Below are 24895 nucleotides of genomic sequence, written 5' to 3' on the forward strand. Positions count from 1 at the left end.
TCACAGAGGTCCACAGACCCCACTTCGAGCAGCAATGCTTAATTAAGCACCGCCAGCAGCACCTCTTCTATGCCTGTGCTGAGCAGAGTACAAGTTTCGGCAGAGATGGAGCTGACCGGCAGAGCACAGCCCTCAGCAGACATGCCCCCTCGTCCTCGGGCAGCGGCAGTGTGCACCCCTAAAGACATGCACACTGGCCCATCCATCAGCAGTTGGCTCTCAGGCACCACAACGGCTGATGGGCCAAGCACCACTCACATTTGGGTTTGCAAGATCCTTTCATATTTCTATTTAAAGAGTGTGTCTGCTTTCAAATTGAAATTTGCAATATCTTAAACTATGGAAAAGTAAGTCACAGTGTAAAGCCCTGACTTCCAAAACCAGAACTACTTTATGTATTTCCCTCTCATCCAGTAATTCCTTGCTGATCAGGCCCACCATGCCACGTCTAAGCCTGACCCACTCCTTCCACGCGCCCCTCCCTGAGGGCACTTCTGGGGATAGTGCCTCATACCTGCAATGACGCGCTCGACGGCGTACTCGAAGTCAGACGTGTCGACAGACGTGTGCCCTTCCCGGGCAGCGTGCAGTGCAGCTTCGTTGCAGATGTTCGCGATGTCAGCACCTGTCAGTTCAACAGGAGCTTAGGGTGTCGGCATGCGCCCTCGGTGCTTGAGAGGAGGAAGGAAGGAGGGGCCCACAAGCAGATGAAGAGGGGTCAAAGGAAGTCGTGCAGAAAGAGAAGGCCTGGTGAGGGCCGGGCTCTGCTGGACTGAAGCTATTTCACACAACAGACCCAAAGAACCACCTCTTCTTCACACCCACTCCAACCTCTTCAGTCCTTCTGCTTTCTCCACTGCTCTACTACACAACTGTAATCAGTATCCTTCCATGTACCATCTTGTGTTTCATTCTACCTAATAATTCATACACTGATGGCTAAGAAATTAAAGGCTCTCTAGTATCCACAAGATTCTAGTTAAGGACATTAAAAAAAAAATCCAAGAAATTATATCACAATAAAAGAGATTTTTGTTTACACTACTCTTTAAAATGAGAGCCATACAGAAAAAAAATCTTGATCTGTGATGTCTGTCTCTACGAATTAAATCTGAGACCATGAGTGACGTGGTCTAGTGCGGGTGGCACCTGGTGGGAGCAGCGGTCTGAGCTGCAGAGGAACTGAAGAGGCCTGTGTGCGGAGCTCTGAAGGCAAAACCGCCAGGACCACGCGGAGGGGACACAGGCTCAGTCTGATGAATGCAGGCAACGCAACCACTGGTGGGTTTTCCACCCTTGGAGGAAAAGTCAAGTGCCGTGCATCCTTCTATCTCCTACCTGCTCTGTGTGCACAACCTCGCTCCCACCCAGGCTGTGCTGCCCGTGGGTCCCAGAGCAGAGGGTGGAGGGCACCTGGCAGAGGCTCTGCCCTCAGGACTGACAAGAACTGGCTAACGTACCACTGAACCCTGGCGTGAGCTCTGCCAGACGCTGCGAGTAAAAACTGCTGGGCTGGGTCAGCTTTAGGGTCTTCAGGTGCTGTTCAAAAATCTCCCGCCTTTCCTGCCAAAGACAGGGGAGAGAACACTGTGGGCCTGGCTCATCCGCTCCACAGCCAGGAGCCACGTGGGAGGCACTCTCTGGAGTTTCTTCATCGTCAGTCACGACCCCAGTTTGTGAAACCAATTTAGTGCTGCAAGCAGCATTCCAAAATTAAAAAGAAAAAAAGAAACAATAGAAAATAAAGTGCATGGCACATAGCGAAGTTATTCTGTAGGACTTTGGATTCATGCACACCCTGTATGCTCTAGACCCCAATGTAAATGTTTCCTAACAGTCAGGAAGGTGGACAGCCACTCCTGCAGAAGCAGTGTCACGGGAGCCTCGCTCCACTTCTTGGACAGAGCAGCAGTTTGCGAGAAGAACCCAGAATGATCTCAGGGTGTGCCACGAGCCACCGCCCTGCGTCCCTAGGCACATACCTACAGGAACAATAAGCCACTAACCAACTGTTAGGTTCATCTTCCAAACCCTGTCTACCCATGCTGGTCCCCACCACACATGTGACCCTTATCACTGCACACTGGGTTCCTGCTCCCGCAGGGGCCACCATGAAGGCCCAGCCACCCAGAGGTGGACATCCAACCAGAGGCCTGAGACAAAGGAGGCTGGTGGGGCCCAGAGGTCACCAGGGCTTCCACCTGCTTGCAGGGCAGCTACACAACTCATGCTCCACACCCATGTGGCACCAAGGACTTGGGCTGGTCGGGATGAGAATTCTGCGGCTCTCCAAAGAATGTGCTACAAAACTCAACCGAGACCAGTCCATTCAACCCCAGATGCTTAAGGATAAAGGGAAAAACAACTTGGGTGAACAAAAAACAAGCTGCAAAACCAGAAGAAGCGTGGTACGCCAAAGAAAGTCTGGACAGGTAAGCACCGGAGGGAACATGAGGCTGCATCTGGGCCAAGGAGGGCGCCCCAAGAGCACTGACCTGGAGTGTAGGGAGGTCGATGAAGACATGTCGGTCCAGGCGGCCTGGCCTCAGCAGAGCATTGTCCAAAATGTCAGCTCGGTTGGTGGATGCCAGGACGATGACATGGTCAGTGGTGCCCATTCCTGAGGGACAGACAGCAGCCTTTAGGGTGGGGGGTCCCTGACAGTGGCCTTCCCTAAGGGGTCCCCTTTCAGGACACAGGACAGACTTCCTGCCAGAGTACACGAGAAAGGACCCAGGATCAGTCCTTCCCTGAGAACTTTCCACCAAGATCACCGCAAGAGCAAGGATTGGCCAGTTTTATTTCCCCAGAGGCAGAACCACAGATGGGAACCTGGGCTCTGCCGTCCAGGGCCACCCCGTAAGTCCACACAGCACCCCTGGAGGTAACTGATAACAGGGCGGGCCCGGGAGCAATGGCACTCCTCTCACTCCATCACGGCACTTCCTTGGGCCAAGTCACTACTACGGAGACATCTGGAACAGTCTACCTCTAAAACTTGGTCTGAGGGCCTGCGTTTTCTGCCCCAGGTTTCTCACACGAGAATTTAAAAGCAAGTCCAGAAACCATCCCAGTGGCCCAGATCTGCAACTGCAAAAGCACATTTATGAAGCAACCCCAGGAAAACCAGAGCCTGACTGGATATTAGATGCTATGAAGAATTTAATTTAAGTTATATGATATCATGGTATTTCTCTGAATGCGGAGAAATACATTCAGAGCATATAAGATTCAGAGCATGTTAAGATTCAGAACTTTGAGTTGGCTTCAAAAGAAGCCACTGGGGAGGAGGAACAGACAGGGACGTGTGCATGGACTAGGGCTGGCCAAGTACCCACAAGACGGAAGCTGACCTGGGACATGGGCGCTCACTATATACTTCTGCTTGTGTGGCTGTTTGAAAAGTCCCATAATACAAAGTTTCAAAAATAAAGATAACACGATCTCTCTCTTCCTAACTTAAAAAACCCCTAATAAACTGACATTGACAAATACAATTTTGAACCACCAATAAAAGCCTGTTAACAAGTGAATTTAGAAGAACTATTACAGAATTAAACCTTGAGAGTGTGTCAGGCACTGCCGCCTCACAGCAGACTGTCGTTCACGCCACTCCAGGATCCTGTGACAACGGTGAGGGACTCAGCCGAGCGTACCAGCTCAGGGGGGCACCCACCGCACCGAGGGGCTGACACCCATGTCACTGAGAAGCAGCCACCAGGACAGCCCAAACCACATCCCATTCACAAGGAAATCACTCCAGAACGTCAAAGAAACGTCTCATGGAGATGCGACATCACTCTCCTCTGGGTCTGCGCTGTGGAATGGGATAAGAGAGGATGCCACGATAAGTCCAGCCCCGTTCATGTGTCAAGAGTAGAGATTGCAGAAAAGTATCCACTTTGCCCATGCAAAGGTGATGTCTTAAAATTATCCTGACTTTTGAAACAAATTCAGCAACAAGAGTAAGCACCACTGAGCACTGGCGAGGCATCAGCCCTCTGCTCCATTTGCTCTCACTCTGGTTTAAGTGAAACTCTGACGCAGGAAACTAGGCGGCTGGAGGAAGGTGCCCTGGACAGATGCAGCTGCATTGCCTCAGGCCTCCTTGGTGTATGTATGGGGAGTGGGGGGAGACCCTACGCCGCCATCCCAGGTTCGGGATGACCCTGGTTCAGGAGACATGCCAGGGCTCCTCGCTCACATTTCTGATATGCCTTTCTTCCACAGGCCAAGGTGTGAATACAGAAATCTGAAGTTACATGCACAGTGGAAAAAAATGTTGAAAATAGTAGGAACAGTGGGTGCAGAAGAAAAACAACAGCAAGGCAAGAAGAGCGGATGCTATGTCAGTGAGCGCCAAGCAGAAACACCTGGAGCAGGAACACTCGAAGCTCTGCCATCACAAGTCACCTTGACCTCCCTTGCAGAACTGACCCCTTCCTCCCAGGCGTGGTCATGTGCACCGCCTGGGGTTTTGTTTTTGAACCTTTGCATTCTGACATAGTTACACATCAGGTTGCAAAAATGATGCAGAAACGTCCTCCACCCGTTTCCAGGGTGGCATGTTAAGTAACTACAGCACAATGTCAAAACCAGGAAATCCACACTGCACAGTCCACAGGAAGTCTTACGTGCACTTGTTTCTCTGTGTGCGCCTCGTTCTCTGCAGTTTTGTCACAAAAGATTCCTGAAACCTCCACCTCGATCCAGACAGATTCTACCAGCAGGAAGACCTCCCTTTACAGTCACACCCTCTCCCATCCCATGTTTCTAATGCCTGGTAACCACTAATCCGTTCTCCAGCTCTACAATTCTGCCATTTTGATAGTTTCATATAAATTGAATCATACAATTTGCAGCCTGCTGAGGTTGGCTTTTTTCACTCAGCGTAATTCCTTTGAGATCCACTGAAGCAGTTGCGTGAGTGAGAACTGTTAGTTTCTTTTATTGCTGCAAGGAAACCATAAGAAGGACATACCAGAGTTTAACTATGCACCCACTGAAGGACATCTACGTCTCCAGTTTTCAGCTATTACAAATAAATGAACATTGCTGCACAGGGGTTTCGTGTAAACATTTCTCTAGGATGAGCACTCAGGAGTGTGTCGTATGGTAAGTGTATGTTTAATTTTTCAGAAACTGCCAGACTGTTTCCAGAGAGGCTGCACATTTCACATTCCTACTGGCAATGTAGGAGATCCAATTCCCTTCACATCCTCACCACCATCTGGTGTTGCCATGATTTTTCACGTGCGCTATCCTACTAGGTGAGTATTCCTATCAAAATCTCAGCAGGAATCCAATATAGGGTGATGAAAAGAGAACTGACTCTGGGTGGTGAACACACGTGATATAGAGATGATGTAATACAGAATCGTACACCTGAAATCTATGTGCCTTTACTAACAATTGTCACCCCAATAAACTTTAAACAAAAGAAAAAATAAATAAAAGAAAATGATTGTGAAGTTGGAAAAAAAAATCTCAGACAGACTATTTTTGGTGGACATGAACAAACTTATTCTAAACATGACATGAACAGGCAAAGGAAAGAGAAGTGCGTCAACACTGTTGGTCAAGAAAAGCCAAGTGGGAGGACTGGGAGGACTCACACCACCTCTGTTGAGACTTGCTGGGCAGCTGGGTGAAGAAGGCTGCATGGTGTGATGCAGCACAGACCCGGAGACCAACAAGCAGACCAGAGGGCCCAGACACAGACTCTCCCGAACATGCCAGCTACGCTCTGACGAACGTGCAAAAGCAACTCGGTGGACGAAGCACAATGCTTTAAACAAATGGTTCTCAAGCAACGGGACACCCACAGGCAGGAAAAAATGAACCATGACCAAAACCTCACACCTTATACAAGTAGTCACGGAAAATGGATCTTAGACTAAAATGGAAAAGGCCACGTGAATGGTAGCTGGAGTTTTCTAATGACTCCATGCAGAGTCCGAGCATATGTCCTCTCACACTGTGTCACGCAGGCTCAGATGGACACGCCCAGCGCAGGGGCACTCAGTGCAAAGCCCTCTTTCTGCCAGTCAAACTAAAAAGGTGACTGCCTTCAGGTTGCTCGGCTGGGCCCAGTGCTCTCAGGTGTAGGGGCCCTTCCCATGTGGTCTGGAGGTCCTGCAGGACCCACTCTGCCTGACCCATGGGATGGGGATTTCTCTTCCTCGGCGAGCTTTTCCCACGACCAGCACAGCATCTGCTCTGCGCTCTGTACTTCAATGAATAGAAACTGCTCTTCCCCAAGAAGCAACAAAGACTCCTCAGACACAGCTGAAGAGCTGAGAATGCTTGGCTGTGTCTTTGCACAAAGGGACTTGTTTGCTGCTGGCCTAGCCCAACAAGAGGCCTTCAGTCGGGGATTCTGGGCACGAGCAAATCCTGGGGCGGAAGCAGCTCTTTTCAAGGCAGCACAGAGAAGCTCCGCTCAGAGGAAGATGCCATCTGGTGAATGCTTCCTGGTGGGCTCAAGTCTGCCCAAAAAGGTGGTCTCTGTCTTCCATGCAAAAAGCAATATAAGCAAAAAGAGACGTGCAGAACTTCCCATGGCCCTGAGTGCTCAGCCACAGTGAAAGCCAGTGAGAGCCACCCTGAGTCCCTTCGTAATCACCAGGAATGATACTCTGCCACACACGGAAGAGGGGGGTCCCTGGAACCTGGTCTGGAAAGTGCTCTTGGAGGCCCCCATCTCTGAGGTCTTTGGAAAATTCCTTCTCAGGAAAGCTTGCTCCTCAGGGGGAAGGTGGCTTTTTAGATCTTGATTGTTTGTGCCATCCACTGTCCCTGAGCTGATGTTGATGGACAACTGGATGAAAGACAGAGACAGGCTGCAGTAGGTCTGCAAAGCAGCTCCAGGGGGAAGTGCTCTTATGGCGTAACGACACAGCCCTTTCCTCAGCTCTGTTAGAAATTACACCTAGATTTGAAATGCATAGAGCTTTCAGAGCTCACAAAATGCTTCCACATGTATCAATCCACCTGACCTGCTCAACAACGTGAGGAACGGCTGCACCATGCCCGCCTGCAGCCATCTCAGTACAAATCTCAGCACCAGGGAGGAGGCGTGGCAATGTCACGTGCAGTGAAGGGCACTGAGACATCTGCACTGCTCCTGCCCCAAATGCCCAACTCGACCTAACTCTGAGGACACAGCACAGCATCACAGTGGGGATGTCCTTTAATGAGAGTGGACTGTAAAAGTGTCATCACCAAGACAGAGACGGAGAAATGGTGCCGGGCTGGAAGAGACCAAGGAGACAGGACAACTAAATGTGACATGTGACATGTGGGCTGGACTGGATCCTGGACCAGAAAAGGCACATCCATAGGCTGAGAGGTGACCCTCGTGGACACTCATGTCCTGGTCACAGCCATATCAGCTTTCGAAAGCTTGAAGGAAAGTATAAAGGAACGCTTTAACTACTTCTGTAATGCTTTCGTAAGTCTGGAATTATTTCAAGACAAGAGGTTAAGAAACAGTTTTGCCCTCTGTCACATACAATCAAATTCGACTCTCTGTATGCTCGTCAACAGATACACATCCCAAATGGTAAGAACTCTTTAGGAAAAGAAACACGCAAATAACTGGCTCTCTTAGAAACCAAAATACATCGAGAAAAAAGTGTCTTCCTCATAGATAACATGTAAAATACAACTAGAATTCTGATTAAAGCTAAAAATGGATTTTACACAACTGTGCCATGAAGAGGTACTTGTATACCCATGTTCATAGCAGCATTTTTCACAATCTCCAAAAGTGTCCATCAACAAATGAACAGACAAACAAAATGTGGTCTATGTATACAACGGAACAATTCAGCCTTAAAAAGGAAGGAAATCCTGACACGTGCTGCAACGTGGATGGACCTTGAGGGCATCATGCTCATTTTAATAAGCCAGTCACAACAAGATAAATACTGTATGAGTCCATTTATATAAGGTTCCTAGCGTGGCCAAATTCATAGAGATGGAGAGGAGAAGGGTGGGTGCCAGGGGCTGGGGAAGGGAAATGGGAGTTAGAGTTTAATGGGGATAGAGTTTCAGTTTGGGAAGATGAAACAGTTCTGGAGATGGATGGTGGTTGCACAACAAGAATGTAATTAATGCCACTGAACTATATACTGAAAAATGGTTAAAATGGTAAACTTTATGTTATATATATTTTACCACAATAAAAATAAATATACCCACACACACTCAAAAAGAGGATCTTACAAAAGTAGCTCAAAAGAAAAACAATTCCATGTCAACTTTACTGGGTCATTTCTATTAAAAAGAAAAAGGAATTATGTGGAAGCCAGTCCAGAAGTCATTTTCAAGGGTAGGACACCCAGAACCTCTTTCAGTGTGACAGACACATCAGTTTCCATGAATATCCTGCTCTAACCTCCAGCTGGGTCACCTTTCAACTGGGCAGCATATAGAGATACAACAGCACAATCAACTGGGCTTATTCAAGACTGAAAAAAACATCACAGCCTGACCTGCAACTTATATTCTCCATTTTTTTCTTTACTATTGCCTTGACTTTTTTTAAATCAAAAGCTGTGTTTCTTGAGTGCAGTAAGATGGTGAATAGTTCTTAAACTGACCTTGTTTCTAGTTATTATCTGCTAGACTATGGTTCTTTGTGTGCTGATATGACCCTCCCCTGTGGTAGGTGGTTAAGGTGGAGAAACAATACAGACCAGTGGCGGGAGAAAAATAAAATGCCTGTGAGCGTCATTATAAGGTTCTGGAACAATGAACATATGCAGTGCAAATCCACCTAGGAAACAACTGTTCTGAAAGAGTTGGAAACACTTCTCTCCGCACAGGAGCAGCTGGTGGCAGGCACTCACCGTCCATTTCCACCAGAAGCTGGTTGAGGGTCTGCTCCTCCTCCGTGTTGGAGAAGCCGGACATGGTGGTGGAGCGCTTCTTGCCGACAGCGTCGATCTCATCAATGTAGACGATGCAGGGGGCCCGGGCGCGAGCTTCCTTGAAGAGGCTGCGCACACGGGCAGCGCCAAGGCCTGAGGGGACCCAGAGGGCCAGGAAGCGGACAAGTAATGAGATATGAACCCTACTTCTGGGCCAGAGCCGCCCACCAAGGATGATAAAAGCTCAGCAAGCATCCTCTCATGCACACAAAGCCAAGCCTCATCCCCACAGAGGTCGCCCCGGAGGTGGCCAACCCTCCTAGACTCCTAGAGCCACAAGCAGAAGCTGCTTCAATCAACATCACCCAATTCTCTAATTAACATGATGTTTCCTGTAATATGGGTTTCATTTTTCCTTCTCTAGTCCCCCCTTTCCTCATCAATTCAGTCACCTGAGGCAGGACATGTGAAAGGAGGGCCTTCCTGGGCAAATGGTCGGGTGAGTCTGTCTGCAGTGCCCCCAGCAAAGCCTACCTCCAATGACCTCCACGAACTCCGGGCCAGCCATCGCCAAGAAGGGCACCTGGGCCTCCGTCGCCACTGCCTTGGCCAACAGTGTCTTCCCACAGCCGGGGGGCCCAAGCAACAGTGCGCCCTTCGGAACTTTGGCACCAAGCTGAAGGAAGCGCTCCGGGCTCTAGAAAAGCAGCATACAATGCGACACTAACCTCGGGTGTTCCAGACAGAGTTTTCAAGAAACGACTCCCATGAAGGTCAGCTCAGTACTGACATGAATGTGCTATAGTTCCCGTGGTTCTGGGAGGAGCCAGGGTCCCAGGCGGCTTCGGTGCCATCAGTGATGGACTCTCCGCCCTGCTGCTGGTCGACACCTGTGCATTTAGCCCGAGCTGACAGTCTAACAGCAGCCAGCACGGGGAGCACAAGCGTGTCCCCAGCTCAGCACAGGGAGCTCACCGCGCAGCACACACGTCTGATCGGTGCAGCTCTCCCCTCTGGGAGTGCGTTCACGCCCGTCTCCCGCTTGGCACCGGGCTCACCTTCAGATAATCCACAAACTCTTTGACCTCCAGTTTGGCTTCGTGCATTCCTGCTACGTCTTTGAAGCTGACTCCCTTCCCCGTCTTGCCGTCCACAATCGTGAAACGAGCCATTTTAAGCTGATTCTGGGCAAAAGAACAAAGGACAGGGTGTTGGGCGCTCCTACAGCGAGAAGATAAGCCCCTTGGTGCGGGCTCTGCCTGTCCCGACCCTGCACGCTCCCCTCCCATCTGCCTCTCGGACCTCCTCCCACCAGCCAGAAGGACCAGCCCACACCCTCGCCACTCATGAAGACAGACAGCAGTCACGGTCACATTTCAGACATACAAGGAAAAATGTTTATTTTACATCATTAACAGGAAGAAAGCTGTCTAGCATCTAGCAATTCGCCTTAAAAAAATAAAACCAAAACTCCCACATACAAACCACGTAATTTAACAATCTCTTTTGCATGAACTATCTTATTTTTCTATATGGTTTTCCCATTACTATGTGATTTATTTTTCTGATTGTAAAAGGAATGTAATAATACTCAATTCTGGGGAGTCTTGGTAGAAACGTTAACAGAAAAGTTTTGGAGAGCAAATCAGGCAGGAGAGAGAATGGTCTTAGTGAGGTGCGTTCAACTTCAGCCAGTCTTTCAGGAAGGCACACTAGACAGGCAATTAAGACAGGTACTCAAAAGATGCATGTGCATGGAATTCATCAAGAGTATTATTTAAAAACAACAATAAAAATAAACAGGCAAAAATATGCAAGTTATCAAACTGGTTGAGTAAAATATAGTACAAGCCCACGTGACTGTAATGGCACCCACTGTAATCCCACATGACACACCATGCTGCCATTAAAAGGGTGTAAGTCTTGAGCTACAGACACAGGAATACAGTCCTAATCTGAGCGGAAGCAAGGAGGTGACACTGCGTGCCCGCCCTGCCACAGTTCCCAGGGAGGGAGTAGGAGGCCACTTACAACCTGATAGGGCGGGGACGTGCACGTTACAATGAATGCCACAACAACAGGAAAATACTTTCAAAGTGTATCATAGATATTCTTTTAAAGACATCCTTCAAAACTTCTCAGTGTCTTAGCTAGTAGGGGAAATAAAAAACAGAGTCCTATCCAGCTGATGCTGAAAACTGCAGAATAAGCTGCCCTATAAACTCCCTTGGCTCAGGCACCCCACAAGTCAGAGAGAGGGGGCCTCAGTTAAAGCTGGTTACTGTACACCCTCCAGGCAGCCAAGCAGAAGGAAAAATGAGCTGCCAAATTATGGCTCCAGGCAGGACCCTGCAGCAGGTTAATTCTCACTTATTCTGTTGTTTACAGGGAAAGCATTCAGCAAGAACAAACACAGACAAATCCTAAGACCACAAGTTCAGTGCGAAATGATCTGTACAACTTACAAAAGCACTGAATCCTCCTTCCCTTCCCGTCATTCCAGCCAGACGGAAAATATACCACAGGATGGCCAGGCCCACTGCTGTCATCCCCAAGGCATAGAGGGCACTGGTGGGAGAAAGAGAGGCAGTTACAGGCTCAGAAGGCCGTCACGCCTAACAAAGTCAGGGACCATGGACGTTTCAATGAGAAGAGCAACCCCTCCCTCCAAGAGCAACGTGTAGAATAAACAGTCGTGAAAATGGGTTTTCCTGTCCAGTTCTCACCAATTATCGTCTTTCATAGTTCTCAAGTTTTCCCAAACTGTCAGATGGAGCACGGATACACTGGAGATACCGTTATATTACCATGGCATGAAGCCAGAACTGACGCCACACACTCAGCCTATAATCTAGAACCTTGTGATAATTAATGAACCAACAAGAGCAGGTTTTCACGTTCAATGTATTTTGTTTTCAAAAGTAGGCCATTAATTTTGGTTAGTAAAGCAGTAAGCCTAGAATAAAGAGTACACTTTATGGTGTCAGCCGTCCACATGAAGAGGGGAAGCCACCCATCTGCCCTGTACCCTATCATCCTACAATAACCTGGAGGTGCAGCCTCAGAGCCCTGAGCCTTCAGGAGCCAGTGGGCTGTAGAATTGAGAGACCCATCATTTCACAGGCATGTTCACCAGTCACTGGCATTCTGCGTCTTATCAGAATTACAAAGCATGTCCACAAGTAAACCTCTGTGCTCACGGCTTTCAGCCACTGTTAGTCCCCGAGTGCAGTCAGAACCCCGACTGTGCTGACTGATCTGCTCCTACTAAGGAGTCTGCAGTCCCTCGATACACGGGCCACCCCCTCACCCCCCACCAGTCTTTATTTCTCTCTATAACACGGAACCAAGAATTTTTGCTAGACATCCATGCTTCTCCCCTTTCTATTACATTTTTGTATTTGTAGAAGCCAGCAACCCCACAATGTGCTAAATTCAGAAATGCAACAGACAGCTAAAGAAAGTGACTAAAACCAATCTCAACAGCCTCACACATTTCCAAATTTTCCAGCGTTATGTCATTCACCCACAGATTTATTTATCCTCCCACAAGGGGGTCTAGTTAACTGTAGGAAGGCCAGTTTGAGATTTTTACTTGTGGTTTGTTTCTCACATTACAAAGTCAAGCCTATTTTAGTTCAGGAGCCAACAAAAATGACCAACATACTTTCCAAAGAAGCCTGTACGCTTATAGGTAACCGGGATCCTGTCCTTGCCTTCGATATTCAGCTCATCTTCAGCCGCTCGAAGCTTCTCTTCAAACTTGTCGATATTTGCCACCTGCATTCGATACATCAAGGCCAGCCTCTGGGGGCAGAAAGCAGAAGGAACTGTGAGAGTGACAAATACGACAGACTGCTGATCCCTCAATATACAGATGGCATTCAGAAACTACTTCCACATCTAAAAAGTTTTCATTTTCTCCAACACCATTACAACAAAATTTCGATAGATATGCTTTCTCTATTTTCATTAATAGGAACATTTTAAGAAAATGGAGGGAGGTGTGTGTGTTTTACACTCAGCACCCTGCCTCACTCAGCCAAGTGTGCAGAGCACAGAGACACAGCCACAAGCCTGCAGTGCTGCATTGGGGACACACAATTCACTTACTAAGGCGAGAAATGCAAGTGTTTGTGTTTAACCACTGGCTGAATCTGAAATTCAACTCAATGTGTTTTTTCTCAGCAAACCTTTTCTGAATAGAGCAAAGACTAAGGAAGAATGAGCAGGCAGAGAGTTCCCTGAAGCAAAATCACCTCCTCCCCCAGGTACACAGGCCTTAGAGAAAGAGACTCAAAACCAGACTAGGAGTCCACACTGGGTCCCCAAGTCCCTTCACGGTGAGTTGACCTGGTCACAGGGATGGATCGCTCCTGAGCTAGTCTGGAGCCCCCCTAGAAGAAACATCTGCAGAACCCCTAAGGATCAGGAGGACGGGTGGGGCAGGCCTCATCCTTCCCAACAGCATGCACTGTGTCACACGGGTCCCAGTCATCTTCCTAAGTGCCTGGTCCATAGGAAGGCACTTAGGACCAGCATTCAACTGTTCCAAGCTCAGATTCTAAACACACTCTTAAAATCTAAACTGAGCAACCAGATGTCTCCCTGGCTCTTAAGAGTTTCAGAAGATTTCTTGAGGAATGACTGTCACTATGAGAGCGGCCGGCCAGGCACCACGTCACGGGGGACAGGCCAAGTGGAGAGGCAGATGAGAGGACCCCCCAGTCACCACACAGGGACCACGGTCTGTGCTGGAACCCGGGTGGCCTCAGCTGCTGGATTAACCTAACGGCTAATTAACCCCAAATGTCTGATCTGGACTTCTTCAATGCCGCAGTCACTCAAACCTGGCCTGGCCCTGTAAACAGGGTTCCCAATGTGCATAGAAAGGAAAAATGTAGAAATGACTCTCTTTCCATGCCAAACTCCAAGAATAAAACGTATGTATGAGTCCAGGAGCCAATTCAATTCCCACGTCCTCTCTAAAGCTTTCTCTGGTCACCTGGGCCCGAATCATCTGCTCACTTCTGCCCGGCCCTGCAACAGCCACCCAGGTCACTCAGTACTCGAGGCCAGGCAGCCTCCATCATGACTGCTCATTTCTAAGTGCACTGGAATCTCACTTTTACTGTTTAGCAGACTCTGTGGTGATCCTATCACCCTAACTAAATTATAAGCCCTTGTCAACTGACAACCAGCTGTAAACACCATGCCTGAGATCTGATCTGAAAGAGAAACGCTCTGAGCTGCGTGGCACCCACAATTGAGCATGCTCAGGCAGGACGAGAGCTCCACTGACCATTCAACCCTATTCAAAACCCAGAGCAGAGACTGGAGTGCTCGCAGGGCATGCGCTGGGACACCATGCCATCCTGCTGTAAGGGCGAGAATACGCTGCAGAGAAAAGTAAACCCGTGTTCCAGGGAAGCGGAGTGAATCAAACCCAGAACACCTGTCTGTGTCCCAGTGTGGAGAAAGGGGCATGGTTTTACTCGGTGTAGTTTTCCCACTGTGCAAACTTTTAATAAAATGGGAAGGAGACTAAAGAAACATGACAATATAATCCACGATCCTTGATTGGATCCTGGATTAAAATACTAACAAAAACAGTCTCTAAGGCCAGTTACAAAGACGACTGAGAAACATGAACAGGGAAAGTCCTTCAGAAAATATTCTAGTATCAGTGGTACCTTTCTTCGGCCTGACAATGGTGCGTGGTTACTGGACAATGAGAAGGGGGGAATCAGAGATCAGAGAGAGATTCATTTTCACACCAGGGTTTTCACAGTCAAGCTTCTGGGGCCCAGTTTCTACATGCCCCACCACATTTCCCAGCAGTACCAGACAACTAGGCCACTGTTACTAGGGTGTGTCACTCCCCATTTTTGATGCCCAACCCTCTACTTGGTACAAAATCCCACCCTCCCAATCCCTCTGCAGTGTTTGCCACCTCTCCTCTCACTAGGGCACCACTCTCCAGTTCTGACCATGCTGGGGTTCTCTCCTGAGGCTGGTGGGGGAGTGGGGGTGCCTAAGCTGGGAGCTGAGCAGAGTCCCTTTCGTTCCCTTTCTTTCCTGCTCCTGTCCGAGGACCAGCCCTTGCCTGACTCCTGACTCTTAGCCACCGCCTCGGAGTGCTGTTCGTTTCCTGCCCCTGCCCCCCACCCCGAGAGATTTCTGCTTGGCCAGCCAACCCCCAGTCACCTCAACGCACCTGCACCTGCCAAAACTACCCTGTCTGCTGACCACCAGCCAGCGCCACGCCACTCGCCTAGACTGACTGAGCAAAATCTGAGGGCTACAGCTGGTTCCTCTCTCCTTAGTCCCTTGTGCCAGGGAGTCACCACTGTGGCCACTCTGTCACTGCTTCATCTGTTCCTCTCTTTACGCAGCCACCACAGCAGCTGTGGGACCGCTAGCTTCTGTCTGGAGACAACTCTGCCTCTCTCCATTTTAAGCTCCATCTTAGTGGGCCACCGCTCAAAAAAACTTCAGCAAACCCTGCTTTACATCAAGATGCTCATATCTTGTTTTCAGAATACCTAACACAGGACAACCACACCAACGGGAGCAGCAGGGACGAGGGAAAAGGGGCGCACACATGCCCTCACTCACAGGCCGCCCGAACACCACGGCTCCAGGATGCAGGTACACTTCCACCACGTCACTCTCGGGCACCACCTGGACCCGCTGCACTTCGCCCTTGGCCAGCATCTCGTTGACAAAGTCGTTCCAGGAAATGTTGCCCCCGCTGGTGCTGAGCGCGTTCAGCAGGCTCATGACAACAGCAATGACGAACAAGGTGCGCAGCCGCTCGCGGTACATCTGGTCCTCCCTCTCCTTGCGCCTCCTCTCCTCTGCGAGCCGGCACCAGGGGGGCGTTAGACGCAGGCCTAGGCCACAGGCCCAGCCCGCCCTCAGTGTCCTCCGTGTTTTTGTCGGGAAAGCTCAACGCTGAGATCGTGGTGTCTCCTCTCCCACACGATCCCACATTCTGGGGCTTTTTTCCAACAAATGATTCAAGACTAACACTCACCACAAGCCATTCGAGGTCACCAACATTCCATTCAGGGACCCCCACTGCTCAGAAAACAAGAAATCTTTTTTTTTTTTTTTTTTTTTTTTAAGATATTTACTCCAGGAAAGAAAGAGAGGGAACAGTCATTTTCTCACCATGGAAAGTTCTTCCCTGGTGTTCTCAACCAGTTGTTCTCAACTCTCATCCCTGGCAGTACATTAGAATACTTTTTTTATTATTATTATTGGGGAAGGGGAACGGGACTTTAATGGGGAACAGTGTGTACTTCCAGGACTTTTTTCCAAGTCAAGTTGTTGTCCTTTCAATCTTAGTTGTGGAGGGTGCCATTCAGCTTCAAGTTGTTGTCCTTTCAGTCTTAGTTGTGGAGGGTGCAGCTCAGCTCTAGGTCCAGTTGCCGTTGCTAGTTGCAGGGGGTGCAGCCCACCATCCCTTGCGGGAGTCGAACCAGCAACCTTGTGGTTGAGAGGACACGCTCCAACCAACAGCCATCTGGGAGCTCAGTGGCAGCTCAGCTCAAGGTGCCATGTTCAATCTTAGTTGCAGGAGGCAGAGCCCACCATCCCTTGCGGGACTCGAGGAGTTGAACTGGCAACCTTGTGGTTGAGAGCCCACTGGCCCATGTGGGAATCGAACCAGCAGCCTTAGGAGTTAGGAGCATGGAGCTCCAACCACCTGAGCCACCGGGCCGGCCAAGAAATCATTTTTAAAGTCAAAAAACTTCCTAGGACTACCACGCTGTGCAACTACACAGTAAACGCCCTCACTGAGAGCACATCCGACCCAGGCTGTGAGGAATTCAGGCAGCCAAGCTTTGATTAGATACTAAACAGCATCAACAGAGTATTTATAGCACATGTATTAATAACAATAAAACAAATACTTTTTACCATCCCTGCCTTAAGAAATAACACCATCCGGCCCCTCTGAAGACCCCATATGCCCTCCCTCAACCCCACAATCACCATCCTGAACTTGTTATTTATCAGAATGAGTAACATTCAAATAAGTTGTATGTTACATAACATTTGAAAATAGTACACTTAAAGTGTAAGATACGTTATTTAGTCTTTAGAAAAATACTGGGGACTACTTCTAGACTATTCTCTAAAGACCAATTCTTTCTCAGATCCATTAGATAAATCCCCCCAAATCACACTACTCAGTTATTAATACCCTACTTAGGATATAGACAGCCTCATGCTCAATTCTTGGGGATGGAAAAAAGATAGAAGATTCAGCCCGTGATCTTGAGACCAAGGAAACCTTGGGGGAAGGTGAGTAGACCTCAGCAGGCAGTGGACAGAAGAATGCTCCAGGAAGGAGGGAGAGAGAAACCTTTGGAGAGAGACGAGGAGCACATGCGGGGTCACCTGTTTTCAGCCCAGAGCACAGCTGGGAAAGAGTTCTGCAGGTGGGCTGAGTTTTAGTGACCCACCAAAGGCCAGGCCACAGTATTCCTCCCAAACCCCCCAATGAGATAAGTCCCGTCCTCTGCTGGGATGAAGAGCAGGTGCTGTATTTTATTTATATGCTGCTTCCCATGGTCTCATGGTCCACGTACCCCAGTCCTTACAACCATCAGGCACCCCCGTTCACACAAGGAGGGCCTGGAACTACTTGTGCAGCACTCACCTATGCAGTGTGGGCCCGTCCTTCCCAACATTCTAACTTTTTTACAACATTCCAAGATTTTACCAGACTTGTCCTTAATGATGCCCTTTGAGAAATGTACAATCCATCACCAGTTCTGCTCAAGATGGGCCCAGACCTATCTCAGCAACCATAGCCTCAACCATTTATTTATCCCTCCCACAATCCATATGTTCCTTCAGAAGCACAGACATGCTCGTCTGCTCAGGGGAAGGGCAGGGAGGACCTGGAACAGACAGGGCTCAGCCCAAAGCCTGGGTGAGGTGGGCCATCCACACGAAGCTGCCGTGTGGTTCCTTTTCCAAGGACAAGAGTGCGGCTGGAACTCAGTGTGTACCGGCTCCTCTCTGCACTGCCTGGAGGCGTCACCCACAAACACACCACCTTCCTCTCCAACAATCAGTTTAGAGGAATTCAAAAGCATTTTAAATCAGCTTAAAAACACAAATGAAACCTACTGAGAAGCTGTCCTAGTAATCATTTTGAAAACATGAAGGTAAATTTTAGGTATTATCATACCTTGTTATAACAGATTATAGTAATATATCTAATATTTAAAGCTCACATTCACAAAAGGCAACTAAATAAAGCCTAGCACTTATTTTGGAAAGCAAATGTATGTTCTCAGGCGAGTACTAATTATTTAGAAACCATCTATTTCAAATATTTAATTTTCAATCTTCTTTCCTAACTAACAATGCTGACAGTCATCACAGTAGCTACAACACACTGACCTGAAGGAGGCTCGTGCCATTAACATCTCTCATTCAGAGGCTTTAAATGATCATAATGTCTATTTTCGATACATGTAAGACACTGAACTTGTGTGTCCCGTGTTCCTGGCTGCGTGGCTGCAGTGCACAAATCAAGGGTCATTCCTCACTGCTCTGCATGTAACACTCCACCACATCCCACACGAAAAGGGTTTGAAGCAATTCTGTCACTCACAAGCATCTGTTCATAGAGTGTGAAGAAGGTCGACAATTTTCAAAAGCTACAGATGGGTGTTAAATAAGACAGATTTGCACGTTAGCAAGAATTTCTAAAAACAATAAAAAGACAGCTTGAATTTGGACTCCAATAAACACCTCTTCCATTTTCTTCACAGAAGTCCGATTTTTTTCAAATAAAAACCAGCCTGGGGGGCTGCTGGTTAGCTCCGTTTGTTAGAGTGCGGTGCTCATAACACCAAGGTTGCCAGTTGGATCCCCGCATGGGCCAGTGTGAGCTGCGCCCTCCACAACTAGATTGAAACAACTACTTGACTTGGAGCTGATGGGTCTTGGAAAAACACACTTAAATAAACAAAAGTTTAAAAACAAACAAACAAAAAAACCCAGCCTGGTGTTCTCACACACACTGAGCCGCACCCTGAGCACAGGCTGCCCCCTGTTCATTCATTCATAAGGGTTAGCAATTCTCATTATTATCATCAGCTCCTGGCAGCCACCTTTCACCTTAGAGGTCAACTCAGTTCAAACTTACCTTTTTATTACCCTTTACATGACCATCCAGTCCTAATTCCAGAGCAGAGATGAGACTTAAGCTTTGCAAGTGAGGTCACTGTGAACTGGGGCTGGGGGCTGGGGCAAGGATTGATTGGCACCCAGTGGTTGTCTTATAGGACAGGGATCTGTCCTACTCCTTCTTCAAGGCCACACACTGTACCCTCCTCTCCTCTGGGGCTGCTTCTCAAGCCTGGAGGCAGTGGCAACACTAGCCAGGTGTAAATGGGGGTGGGTTCAGCTAAGGAGCCTTGGTGCCTTCCTCCCTGCCCCAGCACCTTGAGTGCAGGACAGATCCAAGATTCACTCTTTCCATGCAGAGGACAGAAATGCCGCCTGCCTATAGGCATTCTGAAGATGACAAGGGACACAGGTGCTGATGGGAGCGTTTCTAAAAGGACAGGCAGGAAGGATCCAGCAATCGCATTAGAGACTGGGGGGAGGTGTGCTCAGGGCGAGGGGAGCACAGGTGCCTGGGCTTGCTCTACTTTTAAGATAGGACTCCTGTTACTTAGATTAGAACGTGCATGTGAAGACAAGCAAGCTGGCCATTATTCCAGAATACCCGATAGACAGAGCTACCTTCATCATCTTCAGGGGTCCTCCCCTTGGATTTATCATGGTCCTTAGTCTTCTGATTCTTCTTTGAGGTGTTAAAATAGTAAGTGCCACCTACAATGAATAGGGAAAATATTTAACACTCAAGATCTACAACTACAAAAAAATAAAAAATAAAGCAAAAAAAAAAAAAAAAAAAAAACAACCAATAAAAAAATAAAGATCTCCAACTACAGGGAGACATTTAGGAAAATAGTATATTCTCGAACAACCAAATCAAAACACAAACCTACATCCACAAGATTTAGAAGTTTGAGATAAAGCATTTACTTCTCTCATTCTTAGTATAGTATTTATTAATTATAGAATACAAAGCTACTTCAACTTACGAAGTAGTTTGTAATTTAAATTAGTCAATGTGAGGGAATGAAAATAGTTATAAACATAAATTTGAAAAAGTGTCTTGAGTTTGTTGGAGAACAATCTCTTCAATACATACAGTCACTTTAAATGAACTTAAACAAGTGAACACCACAAGTGGCTTTGGTACATGCAGTAAGGCAGCAACCCAGCTCTCAGCATCACCATCACTCCTCACACAAAAGGCTCTGTCTTGTGCAAGGTCTGAACGAATCAGTGTTTAAGATGGGGAAGAAAAGATTCTCGTAACTATGACCAAGCTGAACCTTTCTTCACAGACATTAACAGAATCACAAGTGAAACTACCCTGATAGCCACTTGACACAGATCAGGCTGGTTGGAGGGTGAACTGTGTGCCACTGGGTGCGTGTGTAGATTTAAATGGGAAAACAGACAGCAGATGTACCAACTGCTGCCAAGTCATAGCTCTCTCTGACTATGTGAGGGCACCAGGCTGTTTCATGTACATTAGGACTCAGAGATTTTAGTTTTTCCCTGCTCCAACTGGATAAAGTGGGGAGTAAAATTACAGGTGTCAATCCTAAGGTCCTCTTATCTAAGATCAAGAGAGACAGCAGGATGTCACAGTGTCTCACTAAACAGTACATGCAACTCCATTGTGAGAGCAAATTATTTACAGGCTATTTTCAGTTACCTTCTGGATGTAAAACATGTGAGTCACTCTGTAGATCCTTACAAATGTTCTTGGAGCTGGCTAGAGAATATGACAAAGTTTTTCCACAGAGCCCAATTATTGCTATATACCATATTTTCAAAAAAAAAAAAAAAAAACCACAAAAAAGACAACTCAAAATAAGCAAAAATGGTCTGTTCAAACCTCAGACAATCTTCCTTTAAGTAAATTTCATTTCAGAGCATCTAAGAGCTCACGATAAATAGAAGCCACAGGATCTCTTAGTGATTTCATTTTCCTGTCAATGTCAAACCAGCAATATTATCCTAATTTATTCAAATTTATCCTAATTTATACAAATAACACAGGCTCTTCCAGTCACTTCTCTTTCAACAGATACATACCTAAGAGCTTCCAGAGTCTGATTGGATTCTGGACTAGATGCTGTTTCAACAACAATCCATGGATCCCTTCAAAGGTAGGGGTTAGCAGTCGCAATTGCAAACTCTGAAAAAAAAAAAAAGAATGAAACTCAGGATCGGTCATACCAGCATAACAGCACACCAAAGCAACGTGGACTAATTCCCTGATGCAAAATCTTTTCTAAAAGCTCAAATATTTATTTATCTGTAATGTTTATATTGCCCTGAAATGTGAAGAAAGTCTGAGAATTATTTCAAAGTTTTGACAAAACATCAAAATAAAAAAAGATATCAAAACGTCAAAAGCCAGGAGAGCAAGGCAAAGAATCGCTGAACTAAAGGCACAGGGCACTGGCTACCACTCTGTGCCTCAAGGTTCAACTATGCTGCAGGATGCCGAGCAGAGTTCTCAAAGGCCGCAATGACTGCCCAGAGCCTTTGCTCCTGGTATCTCCAGACGACTCCATGTAGAACACTTCCAGCAGTTTACCATTCTATATTTCCAAAGTTCTGTTTTCAAGATGAGTATTCTCCCACCTGAATGAATGTGTTTCATGTTCTTAAAGTGGTCCAATTTAACTTTTTCTGTGTCTGTGTTGGCAATTTCTTAATTTCTGTTTTATTTATTTTTAATTTTTTTCATTAGCTCATCCCTGCCCTGCTGCTGCTATGGAGAAAAGTAACTCCTTGCTCAATTCAATGCTCTTTGGTAAGAAGCACATTACATGCAATTTCCTTTAGTACAGAACAGAATGAAAATTCCGTCTATACAATTATTGCCCCATTAATTACTACTACTATTCTTGGCTCAATGATGACCAGAAGTCATACAACGGAGAACCCAGAATGTGGACTCAGCCCAATAAATGAATATCAGTGTGTTGAAAATAGTACACACACAAAAATTGTCATTCTTCAAAGTCAGCCCCAAAGACGTTTAAACAGGTTACCTTAGTTTATTACTATTATAACCATTGGTGAGATAATCTGTTTAGATTTCACAAGTATGTGTGAATTGTGTACTTCAGCCCTTCCTTTCATAGAATAAGCATAGGTTCAGACTAAAGATAATGAATTATAATGTTCCTTCTCAATAGAACAAGGCAAAAAACAACTGTAATATACATCTATAGTTGCCCTCAGGTTCAGGAAGGTGGCCAGTAATCTAGAATAGGATTATAATTATAGGATTATAATTCAAATTCGTCCTCCAGTTATGGAAAAATATAACAATAATAAATTTCGACCTAGAATGTGAAGGTTGAACTAAGAGAGGGCTGGAAAAAAAACAGCCAAAAACGCACCAGGGGTTTGGATCTTTGTTTGCTTTCAGGATAAAATGTCAACTATAGCAGGGCCTGGAACACAGCCTTCACATAGAGAGTGCTCCATGAATTTGTGTGTCAATAACGTGCGAAGCCGCACAACAAAAGCAGAATACAGCTACGTGGTATTTTGCTCACACAAAACCCTCAGGCGACCTCTGAGGGCTACTGTATGGAACACGTTGAATTCATCCCGATGAGCTCCAGAATCAATGCGAGCCCAGTGTAAAATACGTCTCTGCTAGAAAACGGTGAAACTCTTACTGGATTCAATTGTAAAAAGCCAGAAAGAATAGTAAAAAATATTGACCCACGAAGTACAGGCTGAAAACACCCAAACCGGAGCCTGTGCGGATGCGCTGCCTCCTCCCGGGCCCAGCCGGAGTGGCCTCTGCGCCACCGGGGTTACCTGCAGGGCTCGGCCTCCAGCCCCGACGACACCCATCGGAGGCCTGTGGACGAAGTATGGCCACCTCCTCCCAGCCCCGGCGGAGAGGCCTGGGCCCCAGCCCCAACAGGGGCCCCGCAGCCTCTCCAGACCCGGGCTCTGGCCCTGCCGGAGGGCGCGCAACGACAGCCACGCGGCCGCCATGTTGGCCCGGAAGCGGCCCGGCGCGGAGGGAGCCTCTTCCAAGCGCCTGCGCTGTCGACGTGCGGGGGGGGTGGGGGGGGAGGCTGCCCTCGGGGCGCCTGCGCGGTCGGCACCTCCAAGACTACTATGTCCCCTGGTCTCGGCTTCTGGGGTCAAGATGCCTATGGGCGCCCTGAATCCGACTGGTTTCCATGCGGCTTAGTGAAGCGCCGCCCTGTGCTGAGCGCCGCGAGTTTAAGTGCAGCCTGGCGGCCCTGGAGGGAGGGTATTGGGAGTCGGCGCCGGGCCGCTGGTGGGACGGGCTTCTCCGCAGCAGGTCCCAGGTCACGGAGCGGAGCGAGGGAACGTGCGAGGACAGCCGGGCCCCGAACCCAGCCCGGCTGCGTCTTGGCACGAGGGAGGCCCCGCGAGCGCGGAGAGGGCCCCGCGCGCGGTCTCGCGCGGGTTAAGAGGAAGGACGTTGAGAAGGAGGGTCGCGGAGCACCCCCGGCGCGGGCACAGTCTGGAATCGCGTTCTACAGATGTTTACTTTCGAGTAAGATAACCGTCTCCTCAACTAGTTATCTTGTTCTGGCGGCACGCTGACTCGTTTCTGAAAGTCCTTCCCAGCCCTGGGGGTCAGGATCACGGCCCAGACACCAGAGTCCACTCGCTGCCCGTGGGAAATGAGCAGGCGGGAGTCTTTAATCCCCGGCCCGGGCAGCACACCCTGGGCGTCCCGCCCAGGCTGCCTCCTTCCTGACTTTTCCCACCTCTTTCCCTGCCCACCTTCGCTCTGCTTGAATGCTTAGTTCTGACACTGATGATTGATGAGAGCTGAAAAGCATGTTGAGTGTTACAGTGGAAGCATTAGGGTGACATACTTGTTTCTGTGCTTTTCTGTATTCCCCAGTGCCTAAGGACGAATCACAACAATAGCCATATTCCTGAGTGGTAACGAGTGTCTGGCTTCATATCACACACTCTTACTTCATACTCACAACTCTGAGAAATAAATACTTTTCATAGGTATTTTACAGCTGTGGAACAGACTCAGAAAAATTAAAAGTAACCTGTCCAAGGTCACAGCTAGGAAATGATGGCACAGAGTTTCAGAGCTGGTCTGACTAGTTTCTGGGCTACTCCCCCATTGAGCCTTAAGTATTACAAAGTAACATGTATAACTCGTATATCCTTTTCCTTCCTCTCCCTAAAACTAGAAAGGTTTGGGGATATTTTTTTAATTAAGTGTCCTGATTATTGGTCCTCAGTTCTCTGGCAGCTGCTGCTTTTGAACAGGTTGCTATTTGTGGTTGGTTGGTGGAGCTAACAGCCTCATAGCCCCGGGCTGCTGCTGGCTACTCTTGATTTACACAACTGCACTGCCTTGCCTTTTGTTTCTCCTGCCCTTGCAATCTTCTTTCACAGTCAATCCATCCTCCCCCATTTCCGCCTCCACTATTTTTCATTTTTCTGGTTAAATTGTCCCGCCTACTTTCTGCCTTCCAGCTGGCTGTATCCTGCCCTCACTTTCTCCCCAGACAAGTCCTGTGACTATAACCAAACTTCCCAGAGTGGTTTCTTGAGCTCTATCAAAGCTTGTGCAAAGCTGCCCTGACAGGAAGTGACCAAGCCCACCCTCACGTCTGTTGCCTCATTGCCCAGTTCAGAGAATGTGTGACTCAAAGCCTCTAACAAACATGAATGTGTTTGGGAAGAGTAGAAGATGCAATCCCATCAATACTGTTTGAAATAAAATTCTTATTGTGGTCCAACCTCTACCTGGTGATTCAGTTGTAAGCAGTGCAGGATGATGTCAGGGGGCCAGACTCTGGAGAAAGAACGTTGCCTTCTGTTCTCAGCTTATGACCTTGAGCAAGTTATTATTAACT

The 24895-nt window shown here is 47.8% G+C and overlaps 1 protein-coding gene across 2 annotated transcripts in view; it reads right to left on the minus strand.

The window, feature by feature from the left end:
- The window catches only part of SPG7 (SPG7 matrix AAA peptidase subunit, paraplegin), a 30540-nt gene extending 6863 nt beyond the window's left edge, over positions 1-23677 (minus strand). Inside the window, exons 1-12 of one of the 2 annotated variants that reach the window (XM_019742649.3) lie at positions 22842-23677; positions 21090-21192; positions 19656-19745; positions 15495-15736; positions 12544-12683; positions 11342-11444; positions 9935-10060; positions 9411-9573; positions 8856-9029; positions 2496-2620; positions 1461-1563; positions 515-625 (exon numbers count right to left, since the gene is read on the minus strand). In XM_019742649.3, the coding sequence (XP_019598208.2) occupies positions 515-625; positions 1461-1563; positions 2496-2620; positions 8856-9029; positions 9411-9573; positions 9935-10060; positions 11342-11444; positions 12544-12683; positions 15495-15736; positions 19656-19745; positions 21090-21192; positions 22842-23024 (1663 nt within the window). In that variant the 5' untranslated portion in view covers positions 23025-23677. Of the gene's footprint in view, positions 1-514; positions 626-1460; positions 1564-2495; positions 2621-8855; positions 9030-9410; positions 9574-9934; positions 10061-11341; positions 11445-12543; positions 12684-15494; positions 15773-19655; positions 19746-21089; positions 21193-22841 lie in introns of both variants that reach the window. The other variant, XM_019742648.3, reaches the window with a different exon arrangement.
- Positions 23678-24895: the final 1218 nt, after the last annotated feature.

Source organism: Rhinolophus sinicus, chromosome 8, assembly GCF_057876585.1.
Source record: "Rhinolophus sinicus isolate RSI-liver-muscle chromosome 8, RSI-T2T, whole genome shotgun sequence".
In the NCBI taxonomy this organism is placed as follows: Eukaryota; Metazoa; Chordata; class Mammalia; order Chiroptera; family Rhinolophidae; genus Rhinolophus; species Rhinolophus sinicus.